At 47.0% G+C, this 26,935-nt stretch overlaps 1 protein-coding gene across 1 annotated transcript in view; it reads left to right on the plus strand.

The window, feature by feature from the left end:
* The window catches only part of LOC119114582 (ras-specific guanine nucleotide-releasing factor 1), a gene marked incomplete at its 3' end in the record, with an annotated part of 98,938 nt that extends 77,666 nt beyond the window's left edge, over positions 1–21,272 (plus strand). The window contains 4 exon segments of the mRNA XM_037238671.1: positions 10,588–10,664; positions 16,455–16,571; positions 17,243–17,368; positions 21,170–21,272. Of these exon segments, the coding sequence (XP_037094566.1) occupies positions 10,588–10,664; positions 16,455–16,571; positions 17,243–17,368; positions 21,170–21,272 (423 nt within the window).
* Positions 21,273–26,935: the final 5,663 nt, after the last annotated feature.

Below are 26,935 nucleotides of genomic sequence, written 5' to 3' on the forward strand. Positions count from 1 at the left end.
ACCATAAAATAACCACAGTAACAACGTGTTTCCTATTTACCCATCTTCACCGTTGCACGGTTGTCATTTGGTATGACGTGCTGTGTACCCTTTGCGTGATCCGTTTCATCAGTATTCGTGCGAAGAAAATCGGCAGTTCACGAAGAATACGTGTAGGTATATTTCATTATGGTGCATGACTTCTGAATATGTGTGCAATGAAGAACTCAGCTCGCTTAACGTACTCATCCATAGCGCGCAATCGGCAAAAACAAATAGCTGGATCATATTGTTTTTGGCACGTGAGACACAAAATTACTAGGTAAAGAGAAGCAGTTTATTGAATCCTTGCCAAAGAGCCAATAAGCCACAGGGGCCGCGTGGCCATGCAGGAGGAAATTGCAAAGTTTGTAGGCTATTTTGGCTCACAATGCGGTAAATGTGTCCAAAACGTTTCACATAGATAAAACAGAAGTAAAAGCGTCATTCCTCGGATAAAAATCAGGAGAATGGAGATACAGACGCGTTAATATTTCCGCAGCACGCCTTTATCGAAACTTTAGCAGAAGTGGTATTGTTTCGATAAAAGCATGCTGCCGAAATATGGACGCATCTATATCTCCATTCTGCTGTTTTTTTCTCTCCGAGGAATAGGCTATTAATACTGTCATGTCTATGTGAATAATGTTCCTCGCAAATGCGCTCAACAACTTATGAAGAAGTTTTGCATCATCAGAGTAAAATGAATTGGGAGAGCGGGGTGCGGCATGTTTCGAGTAGATCGGATCGTGCACTCTGGGCATCCAATCTTCCTTCGTGGAGATATAAATTAAAATGTTCTTTCTGAGTGTCATGGACTAACGATCTGTTCATTTGTTTCCCAACAGCAATGGAGTCTTTGCGTAGTAAGGAAGCCTAAACAAAGTTGCCCTTCCAGCCAGAGGCCAGTTTTGGGCAAAAGTAAACTAGTTTCACTGAGTGAATACGGCTATATCAGCGAGTGATCCAATCGTCGTGAGGCACACTTCATTCAGATCGATTGCGTGTCACGAAAATAACTTCGGAGACAAATGTTGTCTTTAAATGCTTTCTGTAGCTTCCTGTTTGGTACTCTGGAAGCATCAATTCCTTATACGGAGCTACACATGATTTCTTTGGCCCGCCTTGGAATATATGATGCTATTGCCGCCCCAGTTACTTTCCAAAGTGCATACATCATGTGTCTCGAGAATTATATGAAATAGAGACTACAACCTAATACAAAATGTACACATGACCGAAAACAGGCGTTCCATTCAAAGTCGGCTTTCATTTCTCAATTAGATCAGACAAATGCCAGGTTGCTGTCGTTGAGCGACATCAGGACAGCTGGGATAGCGCATACGACACCTTTCCCCATCCTTGCCCCAAGACGCCACGTGTACCATTTCATCGCGATCAGTGCAAGATAAGCCACATGGCTGTTGCTGCACTTAAACCACAATACGATAAAATACACATTAAAGGCAGCGGCTCCTTCTGTTCACGTTACTCATTGCCACGTGAATAACTCCCACGAGTTGGCAAGCCAACGTTTAAATTCTGTATGATATCTCTGCCGTCCAAAGGTAAAATCTATATGTTAATTTTTGGCCACTTTGCGCTTTTTATGTCATGTTATTCATGTACTCATGCTGATTTCAGGTACGTATACAATTGGCTGAAATTTTCACAAACTTTTACCCACTCTTTAAGCTAAAAGTGTGTGAAAATTTCAGCTATTGGTTTAAATATCCGAATGCAGCATGAGAGAACAAATCAGATAGCATGAAAAACGCAAAGTGACCAGAAATGAACACATGGGGTTTTACCTTTGGACGGCAGATCTGGCCAGATACTGGAACTGAGACAATTACATGACTAATGTAATGAATTCCCGGGAACATGATGAAGCCTATTGAGGACAGGAAGATGCCCATTCATTTCATGTTTGCTGTGTTATTGGGGATCGTCGGTGTGTTCTGTGGTGCGTGTCACGCAAAGCAGAGCTGTGGTCGCTGTTGTCATCTGCGGCACTGACGCGCAACGGACTGTGTTCGCCACTCACGCCTTAAACAGCTGCATGCCCTGCTTCACCATGTGACACAGACAGGCCACAGCTCTGAAGAAAACATGCATACAAAAGTGTCGACCGTGTACGTGTTTCCAGTGTTCTCAACAAGACAAGCCGAGAATGTCAGATGCGAGCCCTGGAATAGAATCCTCATATCCGATCCTCGACTTGGCCTTTCATCAGATGTGCTATCGTCGCCTTATGCCATCATATTCCCATCCAATAAGGTATGATGCGATGTCATCACGCTCAAAAGGATTAAACCCACTCAAAGACTTCTACACACTACAGGCGCAGAAGGTTGTCACATGTATCCCCTGCATCTGGGTATCTTGCTTTTTAGCAGCCGACTGCTCCTCTTATTGCAAATCATGTGCACAGGGCTGGCTTGCAAATTGATGAAGGTCAGGTAAGCATTATGGCGTACATCCTACCCAGCATTTCCGCACCATTTGAATTCGACACTTGGAAAATAATTTCAAAGGGAATAAATGGAAGCTGAGAAAAGGAAAAGCACTGCAAAGACGAAAGCTCTGTTCAAAGGAAAAGGAGTGTACTTTCAAAGCAATTTGGATGTAATGCGCAATCAAGCCACTAGAAGCGCAACTTCGTCCCCCAAATCATACGGAAAAACAGCATGATTTCTTGTCATTGAAGGTCTAAAAACGAGCAACGGATGTTAACAGCACTAACTGGGTGCAAATACGGCCGTACACCATCAGCTCCATAGGGCGGTAAGCCAACTGCAAGCTTGCGTCGCTCCAAAGTTTGAAGGCATGCAAAGCTTGCCTTTCAGTTACAAAAGGCACGTAATGAGAGACAAACCAGTGGAGCGCCATGCCCCTCAATGAGGCTTTCCACTGTAATAGAAATATAATATCCTATGACTCAAAGGCTCAGACACACTGGGCTCAAACACCTTACTGAATACCTTATTTTGATGTAGATAGTCATTGCGTAAAAAATGCAGACTCAACCTCTTTGCAGTGGTGGATTTGCCTGAAAAGTGGTCTTTTAGTTTTGCCTAGAACGAAAATAAATTGTCAAAAAAGCAGCTTTTCATCACCAACAAATCCTGGAGAGCTGAAATATTACCAATTATGTGCTTCGCCTTGAGCCATAACATTATGGGCTGAAATACCTGCCTTACATAATGAAGCCACCGTCGTCTTGCGCTCGCCTCACGTTGGATCCGCGCTAGCGCTAAATCTTCTCGGAGACATCACAGCACCTGTAGCAAGCCTCTGGCCGGGAAAGTTCAGCAGAATCGACAACTTTTTGCGTACGTTTGATCAAGCCATGTTTCGCGGTCCAATCCTTTTAAAATATCCGAAATATTTTGCATTATGTTAATAATGAAGACGCCCTTCCACCTTCTTTACTAGGAACATTACGTCCCTGGTGATATGACGTACTGATATTGATTCAGTGTGTCGAGACCCACCAACAAATCGCTTCTGTTGAATGATGCTGGCCGTCCATTCATAGCCGCCCATCCATAGCTGTCCATTGACATGGACAGCTATGGATGCAGATTACTCCTTAGGCAGAGCTCGGTCATGTGCGCGGAACCCACACAAGGGTGGGCCGATCTAACTCGTAAGGAGATCGTATCGTCAGCTTCGTGCAAGCGAAGACTGTAGAGGAGTTATGGTACCGAACAGGGTTGCGAAGCGGCTTGGCTGACCTTTGGCTAGTTCCCATCCGACCTCACTTTGTCAGTCGGACAAAGCAACGCGCCCTATCTTGAGACACGCACCCATTACTGAACCTGGATTACAAATCCGGCAACTCGCTGCTACACCACAGGGACGCAAAATGGCAGTGTGTGGTCACCCCAAGCTGCCGAACGTAGCTGCACCGCATGGTTTTTGTCACGCTTTTGTCAGGGCTTCGTTTCTAGGTCGTAGCTCGTTTATGGGCCAAAGGACAAGGATGTTTTTTTAGATAGTTGCCTACTGTGTACCGCCCGGGTGGAAATTCCTGTCCGGCGGGCGCTGAAGTAGTTCGTCAAGAGGGCCCACACGGACGCGGTTGGGCTCAAGTCGCACGCTAATCAGTATTTGGGGTGCATGATCACAAAGATCCCAAGCCCGTCACCAAACGGCGCATCTGCGGAGCAAAATCGACCAGTTCAACCAGGTGTGAAACTCCAGAGCACAGCGAACAGCTTTGTTCGCAGAATGGAGCGGGGTCCCGACAGCTCTTTTCACACTGTGCACTTGGAAGGCCTAGCCCTTCCGCACCCGGCCAACACTTCCTTGGAAGTTGTCGATGGATGGCCAGGTCCAAAGGAAGTCTCGGGTTTGAACTTTGAACCGGGAACGAATGCCGTCCGAAAGTTGCTTCCAAAGGTTGCCCACAATGACTTCACCCAGGGCATGTGCCTGCTCGGGAGCTTGCGGTCTTCCAAACAAGTGGCGCGGATAAGTTCTTTTAAAAAATCGATTTCCGCCATCGCACTACATTAGTATAACATTGAGGAACAAAGGGATGGAACAGGTGCTGTATAAAACTGTGAGCCCTTCCGGCCCTGCACACATCTTAAGACGAATAAGAAATTACAGCTTTACTCCTGATCAGTCATATGGCGTGCACCACACCCCAGATATTTCAAAAACACCGGCACTAGATCGACCAAACCATAACTTGAGCTCTCACATGATTGTTTTTTAGCTGCACAGGGTGGCATTGAGAGCGGTGCATCATAGGGCATTAAGGGACATTGCCTTGAGATATTGGTCACTTCGTATTTTACAAAGTGGCACTGCTCTTTCATTACCGCGAGGGATAAGGCTGAAAAGGCTGTGGTGGTCTTTTTGAGAGTGCTCTCTCGGAGGATGATGCCTCCTCAAGTAGCACCGTTTATTAACGACCAGCGTACAGTAAGAAAGATGAGGTCACCGACGTAGGCTGGAAGCCAACAACAGATCAACGAAAACGACATGAAATGAAGGGAAGTGGCGCCACCAGAACGGGAAAAAGGAGCGGGTCGGAGCGTCCGAACGGGAAAAAAGGAGCGGGTCGGAGCGTCCGAACGGGAAAAAAGGAACGGGTCGGAGCGTCCGAACGGGAAAAAAAGGAGCGGGTCGGAGCGTCCGAACGGGAAAAAAGGAGCGGGTCGAAGCGTCCGAACGGGAAAAAAGGAGCGAATCGGGGCGTCCGAACGGGAAAAAAGGAACAGGCCGGAGCGTCGGCATGGGACAAAGAAGCGAGCCGGGGCGTTCGAGCAGGAAACGGAACGGACCGGGGCGTCCGGACGATCGTGCCGCGCCAACGACAGCAGAAGACGAGGCTACGCATTATGCCGATTTTGCAAACATGGCTTGTGAAGACGCGATGTTGAAATTGTCTGCTGAACCACATAAACTGCGGATGACGAGCTTGTCGAACAAAATCGCTGATGGCTTCCGAACGTCTCGAAGATGAGCAATCGCTCCGGCGTCACGGGGTGATCGGCGGATGGCTTACTTAATGCTGCTCCGATTGCCTACAGAGCCATCGCGAAGGCATGAAACAGCTGGTCGATCGCGGCAAGATTTGGGGACAGATCGACAAGTAGCGACAGAAGGAGGTAGAAGAGAGCCCCACAGCCAGCAGATGTAATTGAATGCCTGGATGCTTTTGCGACGGAGGACGACCGAGCCCTAACAAAGAGGAGCAGTAAACCCGTACCGACAAACAATTACCTGAGGCAATGGCACCAGCATTAAGCCATTGAGGCGTGGAATACGCGCCACTAACAGTGAAGGGACAGTTGTGCGGCTAAAGAATTGACCGACTTCATCAGTGACGAGGATCCAGATTCGGTTCTGCTCGGCTCCGATGGAACAATATTGATTATTATCCGATATGAAAGTGGTATCGACGGAATGAGAGCATGGCTGTTCAACAGTGAGCATGCCGCATTGGCATTAACGAACTCCCCGTGATGCATGTTTTCGATACTGTTCATACAAACATAGTGTAAGCCTAAAAAATATGTGAAACTAGTAAAACTAGTGGGCCAACTAACACATCCAATCGGCAAAGCCATCTGGAACGACAGAATGTGAACAAAAACCAGTCGTATCGCTCAGGCTGCGTCAAGCGGTTAAGTCTGCATCAGTCGCATTCCCAGCAAATCTGCTGGAAGCTGACCAAGGGCTCTACATCAAGCGAGATGGGTTGAGAGGTTTGCTAATCGAATCTTCTGTGTTACAAGGGACTGGTCATGGGGTGCAACGTGAGAACTTATTGGAAACGGTGCTCGCCGACCAACAGCAGGGAGTGAGAACATACTGCCGTGGAGCAGACCCAGAGATATCAAAGCAGAGCTGAGGGTGGACAGGAGACAGCGGAAGTACCTAAAGTCGGACGATTCGGTGTCCCAAGATAGACTACATGGTACAGCAGTGCAAAAACCTCATAAGTTGGCAGACAGCAACGGTATCCGAGCCCCGCAATCGCGTGGCGTTGCAGTGACGAAATGCCGGAAGCTGTGGCAACTGTGATGAACTTCGGTAACTTGCCTTGTTGCTCACAGGGATTCTAGCGGGGTGTAGAGCAGGCAGCAGACGCGTCTGGGAAAACGATCCGGAGAAGTTCGGATCCCGGTCGGACTTGCCGGAGCTCGAGTCGAAGCGCGGCTTCTCTGGTCAACAACTGGTCTGGTCCTCTCTGGCGCTCAAACCTCCGCGTTGCTCCGCTATGTCGAGTTCCGCGATATAGCTTACCAAATACTTTCATGTCTGTTGCTTTAGAATGTTACTTTCTGTGTTCCAATGAAGAATGCAGACAACGGACCACGTATGTCTTTATAATGCAGTGACCATAAGGTTGAGGGTGGCATTCGGGTGGGTTTTTAGAACAACAGCTGACAACTGCAGTTTGCTGCTACCAAAACGTTGAATCAAGAGGCTACATTATGGACAGAAAGTTTCACTGTGCTCCCCTCCACACCACTTAGACCTGAGTATACCCCTGATAAAAGTGCCATGAAGTGTCGCTGACAGGTGCTAGTAAATAGTTATCTGTCCATCTTTAAATAGCCATCTGTCCCATTTCGTGTCGGAAAGGAGCAATGAAATTTAGCACCATTTACATAACACCAATCTTGAAGACTGCGGAGAGTTCAACATCCGAATCCCTCGTGTCGGATCAAAAGCTTATCAAGAGGCAGTGTAAGGCGGAGCTGACATTTTAGGTTTTATCATTTGCGTCTTTCTTTTGCTTGTTTCCTACTGTATCTTTACCCCGCCCCACCGTCACAATCTCACTCTGGATCGCAACAAAGATGCCGTCAAGGCCCAGACTCCGGGGCCGGCGCACCGACCACGGAGGCAGCTGGCCGGCCACCGCAAGAACAGGACGATTTCCACGCTGAAGGGCATGAAAACCACACACTGCGGCGTGGCCGGAGCAGATTGATGCGCTGGTATCGAGGATTCCATCTAGTTATGTAAGCTTCCGCCGCATAGCGTGAACGTCACCGCCATGGAGATACCCTCCGGTGAACACGAAAACAGCTGGCTGCGGCCGAAAGGTCGCTGCCCCCGACGGCGTGACGTCAGAAGTCCATCAAAAGGCGGACACCGGCAAAACGCCGGAGGCGAGGTGCTCTGCACGATGTGCTATAACCGGACTCGTTTCAGACGGTTGTAGCACGGGAAGCCCCCCCCCTCAAGCAAACTCTTTGCGTCGTTATGTCCTCATCTCAGCCTTATCTAACCCCTGAGCGGAGGAGCTGCCGATGCGTCGCTATGAAAGAGGCACGTGGTTGCAGCACGGTATTAAGTGAAGTTTTCGTTGCAAGCCGGCAGATTCAATGAACGTCATCAACGCATAGTTATCAACCCACAGAAATTGATTAAAAAAATTATGCAAAAGTGCAGGATGTTGGAATATTATTCACGGCCAAAGCAAGCAGCGTGGAGCTTTGAAATCACTACCCCTGTCCCCGCAAGGCATAAGAGCCTACAGAGAAAAATCTTGAAAAAGTTGCAAAACAGCATAGTGCGCAATGTTGCATGCACATTCACCCGACTGCAACGTCACAGATCTACGCCCAATGTGACTCAAAGGTCGCTCCAGCGGACATGAGGTCAGCAGACAGGTGCATAGTGCCAAATTCAGAGAAGAATGATGGAAACTTGCAGAATTGCACAAAACATAGCAATGTTGCGTGCACGCATCCCGCTGAAAAGCTACACCATTTCGTTATGTTATTTGGTTGGAACGTTTGCGAAATGTTGGGACTATTTACAGCCTTACGCATGTGATGAAACCTCACGCAACGTCAGCACTACATTTCCTCATGCTATTGATCCGCCTAAGGTTATGTGCTTCGTTGTCATCGCTTGATCCAACTTAATTGTCCTCTCACTCAAACCTATTTCAGTCACCAACATTCGGGTTTCATTCACTCCCAAATATAATAAGCAGTGGCGCTATGCCTCGCCACGAACCATTCCCGGGCTTGAGGCAGATGCTGTCAGCTCGCTTAGCGGTAGACTGGCAAAAGGCAAGGGATCGGAAGAGCGCTGACGACCGTGGAAACGCTCAGAGCAAGCTTGGCGCTACCAAGTCAAACTTAGGCGAGTGGCAGGCCTCTCATCGCATCAGAGGAAGGGAGGCAATTGGCCCGTGCCGAACCCGCGTAGGTCACATACACGGGACGCATGGGCTTCCTCCCGTCAGCAGGGAAAACACCAGCATGTCGTCGCTGTGGTCACGCGCTGTCCGTCACCCATGTCCCTGGGGAACTCCCTTTCTTTGCCACCGAGTGCTGTCGTCCCTGTAGCCGGCATATGCAACGTAGATTGCCCTTGCGTTCACTTGTAAGCAAGGACCCCACTATTGACATGAGAGTAGTTCTTGCGTTTTTAAACGACATTGACTTCATGATCATTTGATCTTCTGAAGTCGCATGACCCTGGTTGAAAGCACCCTAGTGCACCGAGCTTACGTGAGCTGCGTGTGGGATGCCTTGCACAATGCGTGTTGCGGGCGTTTGTTTCACACAACTTGTTCTTTTTTGGCACGCTTCGGAAGCCCACAACAGCAACTTTATATGATAAAACGCGACATAGTTCTACACAGCCACAGTTTGGGCGCCAAGTGACCGCGGCTCTCGACGCGCCTTAAGCTCAAATAGCAAAAATACATCATCACGAGAAGAGCTGCGTTAAAAGCTCTGATGAAACGTGAGCAGGTCCTACCGCTCCGAGAAGATATTTCAAAAGTAAGTATACCAGACGAAACTAATCCCCGGTAGGAAGAATTTCATTTGGCGTGACTCGGGCATCACCAGATACTTAATTCAGTTCCAATCATTCAAACTTTGTTCATTCGCAGGCATAATGAGTTGTAGCGTTATGCATTGTCACGAGAGAATCTGTGTCAAATTATCTGTTAAACTTAAGCAGGTCCTCCTGCTCCGTATGCATAAAGTGAAAGCAAATATACTTGCGAATCTAATCCATGGCAGAAATAATTTTATCTAGTCTTACTGACGTCGACAAAGTATGAATGATCGCATAAGCTTTGCGCTGTAACATGAATGTAATTACATCGATTGCCGCGTAACAGGCTAAAATGGACCGATACACTCTTCACCCGTCATGCATCTCGATTCTACCACCCAACAGCACCAAGCATCGGATCCCTGCATCCAAAACTGCCCACAGGTTGCACCCCTCCTAACTCCCACCTCTCGCTGGAGAGCACCCACACTGCTGTGTTAGTCCACGGCCTGCGACCCGGCCCCGGCCCCGCCCCGACGGCGCGTCCGGCACTGCCCGGGGCGCACGACAGGGCCGCCCGCCGCCGGCCGCCGCACGCGCCGCCGGCCGGCGCGTCTCCGTGAACTGCATGCGGCATGCTGGCTGTTGATAACGGACGTAGTTAGCGGAGACAGGCGTCGGCCGAGCAGCGCGGCCGGCACCATTGCTGCAGACCAGCTCCGGCTGCCACCGTCCGGGATACGCCGCAGCCGCGCGGGCCGGCGCGGGCACGGCCGCGCTGTGCACGCCCCCTTGTGGGACGCGGGAGCGTCCCTGGGCGTTAACCGGGTGGTGGAATACGTTTAGACAACGTCAGCGGTGGGTTGAGGCTACTGTTGTGTAGGTGACGTTGGTCGGATAGTATGGTTCATTTTTCTATGTAATAACGGCGTGTCGGCCAAAACTGCAGGCATACATGTAGACTTGTATTTCTTAAGAAGATCCTCAACCCTGCCCCCATTGTGTCTTTCGGCCTCAATAGATCCTACATCATGGAAAAGTTGTAAAGGCGAAAAACGGCAAAACCACTGTGCCTTTGGGAGAAGCGGTCTCTATCAACCAGGTCAACTCATCTATGAAACTGCGTTTATTATTTGCGACTTTACTGTCTCAACGACTGTGTCTTGTACAGATGTAAAGCGTGCATCCAGGTGTCCGAGTAGGCCATTCATTGCATTGCTGGATGGGTTTGGAGTTGCTACTCGAGCACTCGAGCTCTGCCGCCGCGCCTGAGCTGTTTTGTCACCGCTCCAGGAGACCTGTTCGACATGCTGCTACCGATGCTGAGCATATACCAGGAATATGTTCGGAACCATCACTACAGTCTCCAGGTCAGTGCGTGCATGCCAGGCACAGAGCGGGCGAGTCCGCTGGCCGGTCCGTCGCCCGAGACATGCGACGCGGTGATGTGCTCCGCGCTTACCAAGGGAAAATGGCGATTCGCCGCTTGCTGTGCTGTTAATTCCGTACCCAGACAACATGAAAGCAAAAACAAAAAAATATATTGAAACAAAAATGTGGTAAAGAAAAGTAAACCAGAAAAATACAAAGAAGAGTGGCTTAATGCGCTAAAATGCACGAAACAAAGAGAATAAGAGATGAATACAATTGTTTGTAGATGTTATGTTATGATATGTATTTCAGTTCTGTTTTGCATTGTGACATTGTTCACCATTATATATTATATGCGTACTAATTTTTGCACAATTTTACAACAATTTGTACGTTCTAGGTTCCATACGTGGAAGATATTGTCCATTGCAGTAACCAAGATATGACATCCTCTCATTGCTTACTTCAGAGCATGTCATTTCCTTTAAGCTCTTAACCCATGACACTGGATATATGGATGCACCATGATAAGCGGTTATTTTACGATATCAAAACCATCTCAAGGTAACCAGATTTAAAGAGAAAAAGTTGTGGAGACGCGAGACGTGTTTCATTAAATACTGCTAACGCAGAGTCATGAAGGAACGGCAACCGTTGTGACGGAGCGGTCGGAGAGCATAAATCACGTCAAAACCTTTCGGAAATTGCTCTACAACAACTGGGTATTTCTGGTGATGTCATGCAAATCAGTGATAATTAATTTATTCTCATCAGTGTCGACCACGTTTAAAACTTAACAGACTCGGACGCTGGCCCATTTGAATGAGATCAGACCTTTGCTTTGCATATTACCCAGTTGAGATGCGATTTTAGAACCAGGTTTCCAGCAACATCTCATCACCTTGGAAAGGAAATGCACTTGAGCACGTACACATAGTTGATGCGCCGGGATGAATTATTAGGCCGTTTGTTCGGGTCTGAGGTAATTCAAAAATGCCACGTCTTTGATCATGGACTCCATAACGGTTATATCCCTGAAGCGTTCGCCCGGATGGTTGTTCCACTCTTGTGTCACCCATGTTCTGCTGCAATACTGCCAGCGTGAAGAACGAAACACGCAAAACAGAGGCCTAAAACATTATGCATTATGTTATGACGCAGAAATCTTACCAAACACGACGCCATTGTTTTACCGGCTGCTCTGAGTGATCCATAATAGTCAGGCGCAGACAAAAACACCAGGCGAGAGTTAGCGACGAAAGTTAGGTTTTAGGAGATGCAGTATGCTAAATAAAATGCATCTCACCCGTCCTGTCAACAATCAGGTAATCTGTTTTTAGGTATATCTCGCCTTGTTCCATTCCATGAAGTTGGCGCCTTGTTGACAATGGGCGATGGAACCCAGCGAATGGTAGACTGCGCCGCAAGCATTTCGCATCTAGCGGCGCAGTATAACCAGCCAGCTGCGACATCCCGGTTCCACATTAGTTCCCCCACAAAAACTACCTACAGGAGTGCGACGACATTGCTTCTTCTGTCAGTTCTTATACACGACATAAGTGCTACATGCCAAACTGTATATTTCAAAAATCGATACCCGCCATCACCTCTACCGCCAAAGCTTTTCAGTCTTTGCTTATACACGACATTGCCCCTACTGTAAAGACTTGTATGCGACATTGGCGCTGTACGGTACAACTTTTACTTCATTGATATATATATATATATATATATATATATATATATATACATCTCTCTCTCTCTCTCTCTCTCTCTCTCTCTCTATCTCTCTCTCTCTCTCTCTCTCTCTCTCTCTCTCTCTCTCTCTCTCTCTCTCTCTCTCTTCTCTCTCTCTCTCTCTCTCTCTCTCTCTCTCTCTCCTCTCTCTCTCCTCTCCTCTCTCCTCTCTCTCTCTCTCTCTCTCTCTCTCTCTCTCTCTCTCTCTCTGCTATTAATTCTACCACAAAAAGAAAATTACAGCGTTCACGTAAACGTTAAAGTATTTTTACTTCCAATACATACATATAATATTTTTGCTGCCATGGGGTGCAGTGAATGTATATTCAGCAGGGGCGCAGGAACAGTTCAGATGTTAGGAGGGAACTCCAGGTTGGCAATATTGCAATTAAATGTTTAGGGTGGTGATACGACAAGTGATCTTACCTTCTGTTACGTGAAAGGCTGCAGTTTGGGTAGCAAAATCTCAATGAAGGGCGTACATTTTGGAAGCACCAATTAGTTTGTCGTGTATCACTAGATACTTATATAAACCATTGTATTAGAAGTCATGTCGCTTTTAAGCGTACTCCAAGCCCGGGATGTAGCTTTGAATTCAGTTGGGGACCCAATCCATTCCTCATCTATGACGGAAGACTTGTCACTTTCGAAACAAACGCCGTTCTTTATGTATTTTTGAGCAGGTTTGACCGTTTTCCCCTGCTTAGCCCCCAAACTTAATTTGCAACAATACGGCAATTCACCATAATTTTTCAAAACACAAATTTCGCATAAAGCTGTTGTCGTGATGGGTCTGTCGATCGCAATATCTACAGCAGCAATAATGTTTCGAAACCATGGAGTCTGATGTCTCCCAGTCAGGCGCTCCCGTGAGCCTTTTCCCTTTAAGATTTTGGTGAGGCTTAAGCCATTAACTAGGGTACTGACATCCATTATTTGTGGATTATGGCCGGTATCGTATAGCACGAATGCCACACAAAGTATTGTCCGATTGAGTCATATTACTGATAAGTAAAGACTTTGTAGGTTTGTTACAACAGACATAATGACGGACAAACGCCCTTTTTAGTGAGGCTTTTGTTACTTTTCAAGCTTTAATGTGCAGCGCTGATGTCACATATAACTCGTTGCAGTAGACGCAAAGCGTGTATAAGAAGACTAACCACACGCTCGGGTGAGAGATCAATCCGACCCAACTGAAAGGTTTTTCCAGAATGATATCCGGACGGCGCGGCATAGCCGCGGCAACATTTTGCATTGTCGTAGACAATTGAAAGAGAGATAACTTGATATCACAAATTTAGATTCATCTTGTAAGGTCGCTGACGTACAGCAGGTCAAAGTCAGACCATGGATTCAGCGAAGACAATTTTTAGGAAATCGTTCAATCTGGCGCAATAACGAAGCGTTAGACGAAGCTACACGTCTCTGAAATAGTTTTACAGGCGGCACAATAACTGACTTAACAACTCTCATTGACCCAGGGCGAGATATGAAGGTCAGGCCAAACTCGAACCCAATTTGTTTCATTACCATAGATATTGGTGTATGGAGTAGTCTCTGGCGCTCTTTTCGGATTTATTGATAACAGGATCGTTTTGTAATATTCCATGGATTCTTTAAAGGTCATAATAGGTCACTCATTTAAATTCACCCAGACCAACATATTGTTTCAGGAACATACTGCCTACCGTAAATTTTGACCCCCATTCAAATACCAAAATCAAAGCAGCCTTGTATGATTTCGGTCAACGTGATGGTTAACATGATTATGGTCAACATTTTGGTCAACATTGCAAAAGTCAAACAAGGTCACTGACCTTAAATGAGCACCAGTGACCTTTTCCTTAGAACAGGTGTCTAGGCTCACAGTGGTTGCATGAGATGGTCTGGGGACACTTTGGACACTAATCTTTAGATTTATCTAGTTTGATAGTGAATTCACGTACAGGCCAAAATACCCTTAAAATTTTGCAATAGCTTTCTTATCTCCCGAGATCTCAGGAGGGTCGAATTGACTCCCTCTCCAGCAAAAGTTATTTAACCCGCGACCCGGGCACGTGTTAAGTCTTTGCTGTATAAGCAATAACGGGTATAAGCTTTAACAGCACAAGTTGTGTCTTGTAGCACTCGTGTCGTGTATAGGTATTTGGAGTAGAAGAAATGTTGCGAATAAGGGAAGTCTTTAAAAGTTTTTGCAGTTGAAGTAATGTCCGTGTAACTGATGTCGTAACACTCCTGTCGGTAGAAGTGTTTGCCGTGTCACCGATGTAGTGATATCCTTTCACCGATGTCGTGACATCCTTTCAGTCAGCTTCAGCTAGTTATGAGTGGAGAGGCAACTTTTTAACTGGCCAGCATGCCAACATGTGACCCGCAAGAACCCGGTTTTTTTGGCCGGGTTGTGGGCCAAGCGGGGTGTGTCTCTGCGGGTGAAAACCTTTGTCATAAAAACAATGCATTTCTGACTATTTCTTAAGTTTTCTAAGTCATCCAAACACTAGTGTGTGTTGCCATAGACAATACAGTCATAAAACAGCTATGTTTTCACTATTACAGCAAAAGAATCAGCGATAGAAAACCCATGGCAGGCTTGACACGCCAGTGAACCAGGCTGCCATATTTTATAGCGTTAAGCAAACATCTCAATGAAAATAACTCAAGAACAACGGCCAAAATATTTAAACTGCGGCCTGGTTGTATTGAGCAGAGGTCAGGTCAGGTCAGGTCCTTAATATAAAAACAGCCACACACTGCACTTGGCTGTTATTGTGGGTGCATCTGGGTGCACTCAATTTGTCTTGTATCATATCAAAGCCCTATCTCACAATCCATTCCGTTGATAAATGAAATGAATGGGAAACTGTGTGTCTCGCAGTGTCCTAGCCTCATCCACTTGTCAATGCAGCTCACAGTTACTGATATACGGCACGCGCAACAGTTTTTGAAACTGAAAAAAGTGGTAACATGAAGTTTGCCTTTTTATGCCTAAGAACACACAATTTATGACCTCGATAACAAGGGTTTTTACATTTGGTACGCTTCACTCTTCCCACGAATGTCATTTATTTCCAACATTTGTGTCTCATTGATGCTTCTCATCTGTTTCTTGTTCCATATCTTCTAATATCTGTATATCCATACAGGTCGGCGTCAAAAATTCCAGTTCAACACATGTCAGCAGTGAAACATTCGATGAATGTAAAAAGTCGCATTCAGAAGGCTTGGTGAATTGTGGAAAGAGATCCTGGGCGTACCTGTTGCAATTCTTTGTCATATGAATTTTGCAGCAGCATTTAATAATATATCACGTTTTATTGGCATTGATATGCATAAGTGATGTCACTTGAGTGCCAAATATTCGTGGACAAAACGTTATTGCCACCCGTGCTTGTGCGTTAGGTGGTTGTGCGATGGAGGATGGGTGGTGGTGAGCGGAAAATGTGAACCATTTTAATGCTATCAAGTGGTATATATTCCGCGTTGTTGCACGATGCACGCACTAAAAGACAACAAATACCATATAGCGGCCTGCGTCTAATTATTGAATGCGGTGTATGGCGCTGCGGAGATTGCAGCGCATTCCAATGGTGTTTGTGTTGATGCGCAGCGTCATGAGCTCAGGAGACTTTTCATGACTTAAATAATCCAGCAGTTTGCTCTTTCAGTGCAAATCCATCCTGCAACTTTGATGCAGTCCTGATGCCTGCAATTTTAGAAGATATGACCCGTAGTCTTTTGAGATGATGTATAGAAGGGTGAAAACTCGGGCACGTTTTGGTGATGGCTATTGTAAATGACATCCCCTTCCTTCTCATTATTCCTGATTTGTGCGCGAGGATAAAACTAAAGAGAAATTACAAAATTCCGATTGTAATTAACTGAGACCTTGTGGGTCTTCCCGGGTTAGCATTGTAGCATAGCGGGATTTTGCGGGCTGCGTCACCAGCTGGCCGGGGCGGCCGGGCTGTGGGCCGATATTTTGGAATGAGTCGCATGTTTAGTTTGAAGGCATTTTTTAAATGTTGAAATGGTCACTCCCGATTTTGCAGGTTCTGACGGAATGCAAGCAGAACGCTCAATTTTCCACATTCCTCAGTCGACTGGAGAACAAGTCGAACTGCCAGGGGCGCACGCTGGAGACGTTCCTGACCTACCCCATGCACCAGGTACGTTCCTTTTAGCGTTTGTAGGGATTTTGCGTGCTAGCGTGGAATATCTTTTCTCGCACGCGTGTGCATACGCTTGAAGGTGCATCTGTGAGTGTGTACGAGAGCGGAAATGAGAGTGCGTGTTTTCAAATGCGTCGACGTCCGTGCGTCAAGTATGTCTCGCATTAGGCCCAGTGAGGCAACGTCCCCTGCCACTGCTGTCAAAAACGGCACGGATGAGGCTTTGGGGCATGGCCCTCTCTTAGATTCATTCCGCCTCGCACTGAATGGGTTAATTCAAATGGCAACTTAAACACTCCAAATGTTACATAGTCATCCATTTTTGGAAGTCTGTTCACTGCCGCATTATGGGTACAACCGTGTCATTCAGATTGGAGGAATCAGGATTGCAGTGGTCAGGCTGGAATCAGGGTGCCAACCTAACCCGAAAATGTAAATAAGAGTGAAAAATATGAATGAATTTTAAAACAGTAACACGTGCATTCCACATGGAAATGGGAGACAACAGAAGCGATTTCGGGGAACTGAGGGTGGGGGGCGTGGTCCGCTCCAACTTCCTCCCTCACTGGTTGCTTCCGCGCCCGACATGACTGAGCCACGCTCGTGGCAACTCACCACCCCAGCAGCGCAGCTCGCATGACCTCCGTGTCTCCCCATTCTCCCTGCAGATCCCGCGCTACATCATCACGCTGCACGAGCTGCTGGCCCACACGCCCCACAACCACGTGGAGCGTCGCTCGCTGGACGAGGCGCGCAAACAGCTCGAGCAGCTCAGCAGGCAGATGCACGACGAGGTGAGGCGCAGCCGCCGCCGTCGCTGCTGCCGCCGCCGGCCGGCTCTGGGCCGGGGAACGCTGCCCACTCCGCACGCTTCGTGCGTCTGAAAACATGGTGATTTGCAGTTAACGCAGCAATTACGGAGAAAATAGCGTGCCGGAATAATTGATGGTCCGTGTATTGGGCAGTACGATTGATAGTCTTGCTTTTGGTTCTTTCATTTGCTTTGGTTTTGTTGGTAAAATTAAGCCCAGGCCCTGAACATAAGCTTTCAATCTACGTGCAAAACGCCCTATTTGTAAGTCGATTTAAGACGATTAAGTATGCTTTCAGCAGACCTTGCTCGGTGTCGCTCCTATATCCTGTACAACAAGATCTGTTGCCCGCCCTCCCTGCCAGGGTGAGAGGCAGGCGACGCAGGCCATATAGCCTCAGCAGCTGAGTGCGTCGTAAAGCCCCAATGACATGACACATGTACGACGAGATCGAACAATACGAGAAATAGCTGTTGTTACTCGGTTTTGCAGAGAGTATGCCAGTTTTTTGTACTTTTCATTTGTTTGATCAATCGTGTCCGCTTTGATCGGTGATGCTAGTTTTTTTACATCCTTCTGCATAGTCAAGAATTTTTATTTAAAGTAGACACTACCGTGGAAGAAGCTCATTAGTCCGCGTGCCCAACACTATGCTAGTAATGCATTTCATTTGTCTTGCTTTTTCCAGCGTGTGTATTCAGTAACATTTGCAACGCACTAATTTGTCAAAATGCTGGCGTCACTAATGCTACGAAAGCTGGAGACACGCTTTTTTAGGGGACAATATAAGCAAACATGAAGCTATTGTCCCGCGAGCTCAACAAAATGTTATGCTATTGCTTTCATTTCTCCCTTATGACATTTAGCACAGGGTCTGTTTTCGATGCGCGCTTTGGCTTTGGGAAACGAAATATCACGTGGTCCATAGTGATGCACTGGCCCAAACTTCAGCCAATGCGTTTCTCGGTAGCTGGCACTTGCTGCCCGCTGTGCTCTTCACAAACGTTCATTTATACTGACATCATGCATCCCAACAAAAGTGCCACTTGTAAGCCTGCAGGCCCATAATGGGTGGGTTAAACAGCTCAAAAGTAGCACCTCTAAGCCGTAACAGCTGACAGCGACCCCAGTCCCCCAGCAGATTCTGCCGTCGTCAAGACGACGGCGGCTGTCTTGACGATGGCGGTCGCGACAGCCGCTGTTGTCGCGAACTCGGGTGAGAGGAAGAAGTGGGAATCGTTTAATGCGATGCAACAACGGAGTGTTAGGCGAAGTTATACATACATGAAATAGTTGTTGAGGCAATAAGCCAATATAGTTCAGAATTAAAACAAATTTCATTGATCTACGGTCGGGTACAAAGGTCAAAATGAGGTCAAAACTTACCCGCTTTTAACTCGAAAGCTTGGTTTATGGATTAATTTCTGGTTCTCCTCTAAAATTTATTTATGACAGGGACCGCAACAGACATGTTGCATAAGCTTTTTAAAGGGCCGAGTAGGTCGTTGACCTTAAAATAACCCAAGTCAGCATTTTGTGTTTGTGGAACACACCGCCCAGCGTGATCCCTGAAGCTTATTCGAAAGGCAAAATATTAGCAATCTCGTAGATATGAGGTCATCTTAACTTTATAAAGGTCGAACAAGGTCAATGAATTTGTTGGCTTTTTGCTTAGAACAGGTATCTGGCTTCACGGCGGTTGCATGAGAAGGTCTGGGGGACATGAGATACCAACCTGGAGTTTGACCTTGTTTGAACCTATTTGGCCCCACGGTCATGACCTAGGAACCTCAAACTCTGTCAGAAGTGAGTTCACGTATAGGTCAATCTACCCTGTGAACTTGGCGTGTCTAGCTACCGTAGTTTTTGAGATCTCAGTGGGGTCAAATTAACCCCCACCTGAGCAAGGGTATTCAGCTGGCCACCCGGGCGCGTGTCAAGAACAACGCACTTGAGGGTGACTTTACTCCTATTGCTGACTTTAACAATAGAGCAGTGCCCATCCACAAACGAACATGGCATATTCTCACGTGGATTTAAGGGCTCCTCAAACAGTGGTCTTTTCAGAGACGCGTCTCAGTGGTCCACGAGTGGGCCATTCAACACTCTCGGGAACCATTATATTGTCTGTAGCCTCAGGTCACCAAAAATTACCACACGCAGTTGTAATAAAAACGTGCCTCATATCAGTGGTAGGACGCCACATAAGTCAAGGAAGCACAGTGACCGCATTAAGGGCGATAGTAATTTGGGTTGAGGGAAAGCCGCACCAGTGGCCGGCCGCAGCCGGCTCTCAAGGCTTGAGGGAACATTATGCAAGGAGAAAGACAGGGTGTAGGGACGTCACGGGCGATGTCTTCAAATCTGGGAAATTTGAAATCGTAAGAGCTTTAGTTGGCGATTGGAAACTGAGCTCTACTGATGCAACGAGCTGAAAAAATCCCCTGAGGCCTTTGACCCTTGATTTGTTAAATACTTGACTATATGTCTTCAAAAGTTAGAGATCCTCGTAGAAACAAAGGAACGCGGTGGCAGATATGCTATAATTATAATTAAGGAAGGCATTTTTCAAGTGTCATATATTTCACACACGCACACACTCACTCATACACACACACACACACACACACACACACACACCACATACACACACACACATACACACACACACACACACACACACACACGTACGCACGCACACACGCGCGCGCGTACACACACACACACACACACACACAATATATATATATATATATATATATATATATATATATATATATATATATATATATATATATATATATATATATATATATATATATATATATATATATTATATATATATATGCATATATATATGTATATATGTATATATATGCATATATATATATATATATATATATATATATATATATATATATATATATATATATATATATATATATGTAATCATATGCATATATCCGCATGGTTCGGGGCAGGGAAGATATCAGATTGACAGGAGAGGAGACAGGAAACACAAGGCACCACCCTTGTCCTGGTTCTATCACACGTGATCCGGAAAATGGCTGGTGGTAGGTCGTCAGTGTTTATGTTTTTCATGCTTGCATCGATGTCTAAGGAGTGGTTTCCCAACGTCTAGATTTTCATTTTCGAAAAACACAGACGCAAAAATTTAATTATTATTAATGCTTTGCAATCAAACACCTCAACCATTGCTGAAAATCGAGAACAACTGCATGACAAATTCAAGCTAGAGAAAGGCTATGATGAAAACAAGAAGGATAAAACTAACGTTTGGGTACCTTTCCCTTGTCCCATATTATATCAAATACACCGAACACTCAACACTACACTGATTCTTTCCGTAGCCAGTTGAAGAGTAAATATTTCCTTTTATGTTTTGTGTTTTTTCGTATTTAAACGAATCGTCTCATTTAATGCGTAAGTGGAAGAATTCTGGCGTGTAAACACGATATGTTATACATCGCTAGAGTGTGATATTGTGTTCAAGTGCTTGTTGACTTTATGACATTGTGAACCGAAGTACTGAACCCGGTTTGTAGAGGTATTTAACCATGTTTGAGTTTCAAGTTAAAAATGATGTTCTTTGAACAAAACATATCGTGACCAATCGCCTTATCAACATCAAATGCATATTTCATACGCAAAATGGCTTATCGACTTACGCAATTGAATACTCTGCAGTCTCCATGAGATCACAATTCGATATCCCGATCAGACACCCTCTGGCGTACATTCATCCACCGGTTTTGGTCCCAGGTCAGCGAAACGGAGAACATCCGGAAGAACCTCGCGATCGAACGGATGATCGTGGAGGGCTGCGACATCCTGCTGGACGTCAACCAGGTGTTCGTTCGCCAAGGTCAGTCGTGGAGGCCCTCCAGCATCCAACGCTTCCACTCAGGAACGGGTCCGCGGTTCTCGTTTGAACATTTTCGCTTGCTGCATAGGGATTAGTGCTGGCTAAGTGAAATGTTGCATAGTGGTTCCATGTTCAAATGTTGCACGTACCCAGGGAACGTTTATCCGTCTTCCAAAGGTAAAACCCCATATGTTAACTTTTGGTCGTTTTGCGTTTTTGATGTTCTCTGATTCGTCCACGCATGCTGAATTTGGTCATCAAAATCATCAGCTCAAATTTTCACAAGCTTTTAGCCCATTCTTTTAGCTGAAAGCATGTGCAAATTTGAGCCATTGGTTTCAGTATCTGAATTCAGCATGACAAGATAAATAAGATGACATAAAAAGCGCAACATGGCGAGAAATGAACATATTTGGGGTTTTAACTTTGGACGGCAGTAATGCAATTATAATATCTTGTGAGACTTGAATATGCAATAATGAATAATAAAGGGGTTAAGAAAGTTCGGCACGCTGTAAAAGTTGCCTAGAATCGCAAAGGCCGTTTTACAGCACATCATTGTCTTATCTCGGCTTAAGCAGTTGGGGTCGCGGCGAGGGGGATCGCAGGGAACCCCCTGTCCCTGTCAGGTGTCCCTGCTGATGTAGACGCCGCATGCGCGAGGGCCAAGTTCAAAGGCCAGGCCACCCTCAAGCATGCGTTGTCCGTCACGCTTCTGCTTTGAGTTTGAGCTGGGTACACGACTGCCGGTTCGAAATGGCCGGGTTACAAACGGGTAGAGCGGCTTAACAGCAAACGACAGACTGCAGCGGAGAGCACCGGAGATGGGATTGAGCTTCATTACGAGCCCCCATGTCCACAAATGTATAAAAATATGTTTGCCTGCCAACGAGGATCTCCCATCCACCACATCATTCAACAGAGGCCGATTTTCTGTTAATGCGCATAATGTGTACTTATAACGCGCGTTCTACAGAAGCATTAAAAGGAGTGTGCCACCTTTTTGTAGTTATCACGCAAAATAAGACCCGACAGGTCTGATTTGGTCGGTAATATCCGTTTTCATGAAATGACCACTGCACCAACACCGTTACATGCGTAGTGACCACGTTCGTCTGCGGAGTTTGATGTGTTCTGCATATATCAAACTCCACTCCGATGGGGAAATGCCGCCTGTCCTCGTGCTTATCACTATTGCTTTTCCAAACATGTGTCCTGTGTTATGTTCGCAAGGCAATGCTTGACCAAAATGGGTGTGAAATAAATAGTCTGTGAGCTTTAGCTACTCTTGTCACGAAAACAGATACGCAAACATGAGGTCGGCATCAAGCGAACTCCACCATGCGTCATACTGCGGCAAAGTGCCATCACTTTCTAAAAGCGGTCGGAGGGCTGGGCGTGTAAAGTTGACCAACTTAACTCAAATCCTGCTTTCCCTCCTGATTCGGCCACTGTTATTCGTTTGATGTCTAAATTCAAATAAAACAACGTTAGTCGGCTCCAAACATGCTTTGATGTCGGGGCATGACTGTCAAGTTGAAGCCAATGTTATAGTGATATTGATGATGTACGGTGATTTTGATAATGGTGCGTTTGAGCGCCTGGTGCACCAGCACCTAAAAGAAGTATTCCAAATTTGTGTGAGGTTTGAACTGAAAAAGCCATTTTTAAGATCATGCGATGCAGCCACTGCCCTACCCTTCTTGGGGCCTAAAGCCTCCCAGTTTCTGAGCTAGACATACGGGAATGCGTGCAGACTTTTTCGTGCAGACTATTTCAAATTGATTGATGCACTCAAAAAAACCATAGCATTATTTATTAGCCACAGCATTATTAAGCCATACACTATTCAAATTCTGCTTCCCGAACGCCATGCGGTGCTCAAGGCAAGTATAAATATAAAAACCGTTCGATCTGACGTCCGTGGGCGTGACTTCCAAATAAAGTGGACGTCAATTGACTCTTAATGGATGTTGGGCAAGCTCTGCTAGTTTCCATCACAAAGCACATTCTCTGCTACATAATAAAATAAATTTGATATAGTTGCTAGGCATTACGCGTGTAAAATTTGTAATAGAGTGATTTAACAATAGCGCAATAACCCAGCCTGTGAATATAAGTAAACATGCTCAACTCACGAATAACTGTGCAAGAACACAATGAGAAAGGGACCAACATGAGCATGACGACACTTGGCTCAGCGAGCACTTTTACTTTTTTCTGTTTGCCACGCCAGTTCTAATGGCAATTTCAACGCGATCGACTTGATATATCTGCGCACAGTTGCGGAGGCTACTTATAATGCTTACCCCATGAATCATTTTTACGCGTCACAATCGCCCATTCCAGAACTGAAATCTGGGCCGCAAAAAACGCAAACATATAGAGCGGTGTCAAAACGTTGGCCGAGTAATTTAAACTCGATAGTTATGGTCGTGCCGCAGTGGCATGTAACAGTGCCGCTACCGTTGACACATTTTGCTAGACATAAATGGTGCTTAGGCTTTACCAGTGTATGTTTTTGCAATATGCGGCAAAGACGGCACTATCCCTTGAATGCTTCTATCACAGAGGCACAAACAGGGACGCGACCATGCCCTTTATTGGACAGCGACGCTTAAGCTCTTCGAAATTGCTTCAGGCACGTCAGGACAAATCGTGGTCCTTTTTAGGGGTTGTATTGGCCTGTTGCCTGCTTCTGCTGAGAGTCCAGTACTCTAGTGCCTAGGCAGATATTGCAGAGTCAGATAAATGAGCCGGCGTGGGTAGCTCCACATACACATTTGATGGGGGGGGGGGGATATGTCATGATACAAACGAATTTGAGCACCTAACCCATTAGCAGTCAGCGGCCATGACATCGCAGCAGGAATTAAATCTTGTTAGGTGGGATGCGCCAAATCGCAACAGTGGTGCAAGACGCAAGAATAGCGCTATGTAATTTGAGAAAGAAGAGCGGCATTTGTTTTGCAACCTTCACTCATCTCAAGACCGCACCACATACGCATCCTCCCTTCCCGCCCCCCCCCCCCCCCACACACACACACTTCGTTTATCCTGCACCCACCGGTGTCCGTTTTGACATTTTGCGCAACACCATAATTGCAGATGTTCCAAATATATTCCATTCGGCGATGACTCAATATAGCTGTTATATGCCTTTGAGCTCACTATAGTCATGTTCATGTTCATTTCTTTGGGATTCATCCACATGTTCATCATATATTATGAAGCTAATCAGCACCAAGTTGTAGGTTAATGTAACAGTCATTGACGCCTGCGCAATAAATACGGTCACGGCCACGATGTATGCAAAATACAGCACGGTCATCCGCCTGTCACTTATGCCGGTTCATCCACGGCACGCAGGCAACGCCTGCCGACTCCACACCTCGGTAATCGCATTCGGGAAGGAATTCCAGGCACGTGCGGCCCGATAGAGAAGGTACTCCGTGTGGCTGACAAGCGACAGCTCTCCAACACGGCATTTCCCCCGCAGTGACCGCCCCCGCTTCCTTCTGGGATAACCGGATCGTCTGACGAAGGGGGATCTGGGGGCTGGCGGACGGTCCCGTTCATCCAGAACGCTTTGGGGCAATATCACTGTTGCACCATTTCCGTCGCACACAGCCGCGCTAACGAACTGAGGGCTGGTGAGATAGATTCGCAGGGCCGTACCGCAGTGAGAAGGCTCGCTGCAAAGTTGGTAGCTTTCTGAATTCGTGACAGGTGGTTTTGGGCGGTCACGCCCCAAATAGGGAAAATAGGGAGACAATACAATATGTATGAACAATGTGAACCTATACCTTGAGCTCAAGCACTTTGGGTATGAAATTGTGGCGAATTTTGTAGAGGGCCAGAAGGATAGTGCTACATTTGCGAATCACCACCGATATATGGGTTCCTAGGTCGGTCCTTGGTCCAGGAGTATGGCCAGGACCTTCAAGGTGGGACATGGTGGGTTATGTAGGCCTGATAGGGTGATGTAGAGGCAGGATGCCTTTCCAGCGAAATATTTAGCGTCAAAAGTGATGGAATACGCCTTTGTCAGGGTGTGTTTTGAGACCGTTCGACTGAAATTCAATGTTAAAGGTATAGGGTAGACTCCTCGGCACGGGCCTTCGGGTAGAATAAGCGGATGGCATCGGGAGGGTGGTCCAGGAGTTGAGTGTCGGTATCATGGGGCAGGAGCCGGCCATAGGGAAGGAAAGATGACAGGTCGTTGATCGAGATAAGAATGGAGATAGATCCACCTGTGGAGCCCTGGGCGACGCCTCGGATCAAGGGAAGAATTAGGCCAGGGGTGCTAGCCATCATCTGCTTTCGGTCTCGCAGGTACTTACGGAAATAGTCAGAGCACACGCCGTTCCATTCTAGCTTGTGCAGACGGATGTCATGATCAGCGCTGTCGAGAGCTTTGCTCAAGTCGAGCGTTGTCAACGTTATTTCACCCGCGCCAGCAAATTCTGCGCTCCACTTGACAGCACCTGTCAGGGCGTCCTCCATAGAGGGACTCATTCGGTAAGCATATCGATATCGAGGCAGTCTAGAGTTTCCTGTAAGCACGACATAAATGGCGTAGAGGCAGCCTTTTCCGTGTTCTTTTTTTAAACAATCACACAGGATAGAGATAGGCCGGAAGTTGTTCAAGTGGGATCGGTTCCAGCGTCGTAATTGCAAAAGAATGCAGCAGCTCTGAGAGCTTTGTTTTTTCAGGCAAAAACTGCGTCCTCACTTCGTTTCTTGCCCATCTGAGTGTGCCACTGCTCTTTTTGGATTTTTTTCCTAAGGCAAAGATAATGTACAATCGAGAGTTTACATTTCATGCACGGTATTTAATCGTAATCGTCGATTTAAACTTGGGCTCAGGCTTCGTGGCTGCTCTTATGCTCCTTGGTTTTCTAACTAAAAACTTTTCGCGGCAAAAAGTGATCAATGTGAGGGTATGGATCACGACCATGTGCAGCTATCCTAGCGGGATGTCTCCTTGAAGTGGACCCTGCCCCTCCGCCCTGACGGCAATGCTGCACCGGAATGAGTCACGCCGCTAGCTCTGGCGTCGTCGGTCTTCCTTATGCGTAGTGACCACCCTCTCCCTTCCCTGGCGATAACCTGACATCGAAATCAGTCTTACCGTCTGGCGGTGACCTTGCGTCGGAGTCAGCCTTGCGCCTCCCCCTGGCGGTGACCTTACGTCGCTGAGTCTCGCCCCTGCCCGGAGATAACCTTACGCCACAGCAAGTCTCACCCCTGCCCTGAAGATGACCTTACGCCACAGCGAGTCTCGCCCCTGCCCCGGAGATAACCATACGCCACAGCGAGTCTCACCCCTGCTCTGGCGATGACCTTACGGCGGGGTGAACCTCGGCCTCCACCCGTGGCGCGCGTGCATCGATCGCTGGCAAGGTAAGCCGGGCATTGATTCTGAGCTACCTGTTGCCGCGGCGCGCGCGCCAAATTTACCGAGACGGTCGGCGGCGACGCGCGCGTCGGCTCCGACGCAGCGTCTCGCCGCTGCCGGCGGGTATCGTCGGTCGTCGGCTCCGGCGGGAGCGGTCGCTCGGCCGACGCCGGGCGGAACGAGGTCTGGCGGGGTCGAGCCGGTGCCGGGCCAGATGGACTTGGGCCCGACCGCCTGTACAGTACCGGGCTGAATTCGCCAC

This window comes from Pollicipes pollicipes, unplaced genomic scaffold, assembly GCF_011947565.3.
Source record: "Pollicipes pollicipes isolate AB1234 unplaced genomic scaffold, Ppol_2.1 Scaffold_266;HRSCAF=296_pilon_pilon_pilon, whole genome shotgun sequence".
NCBI lineage: Eukaryota > Metazoa > Arthropoda > Thecostraca > Pollicipedomorpha > Pollicipedidae > Pollicipes > Pollicipes pollicipes.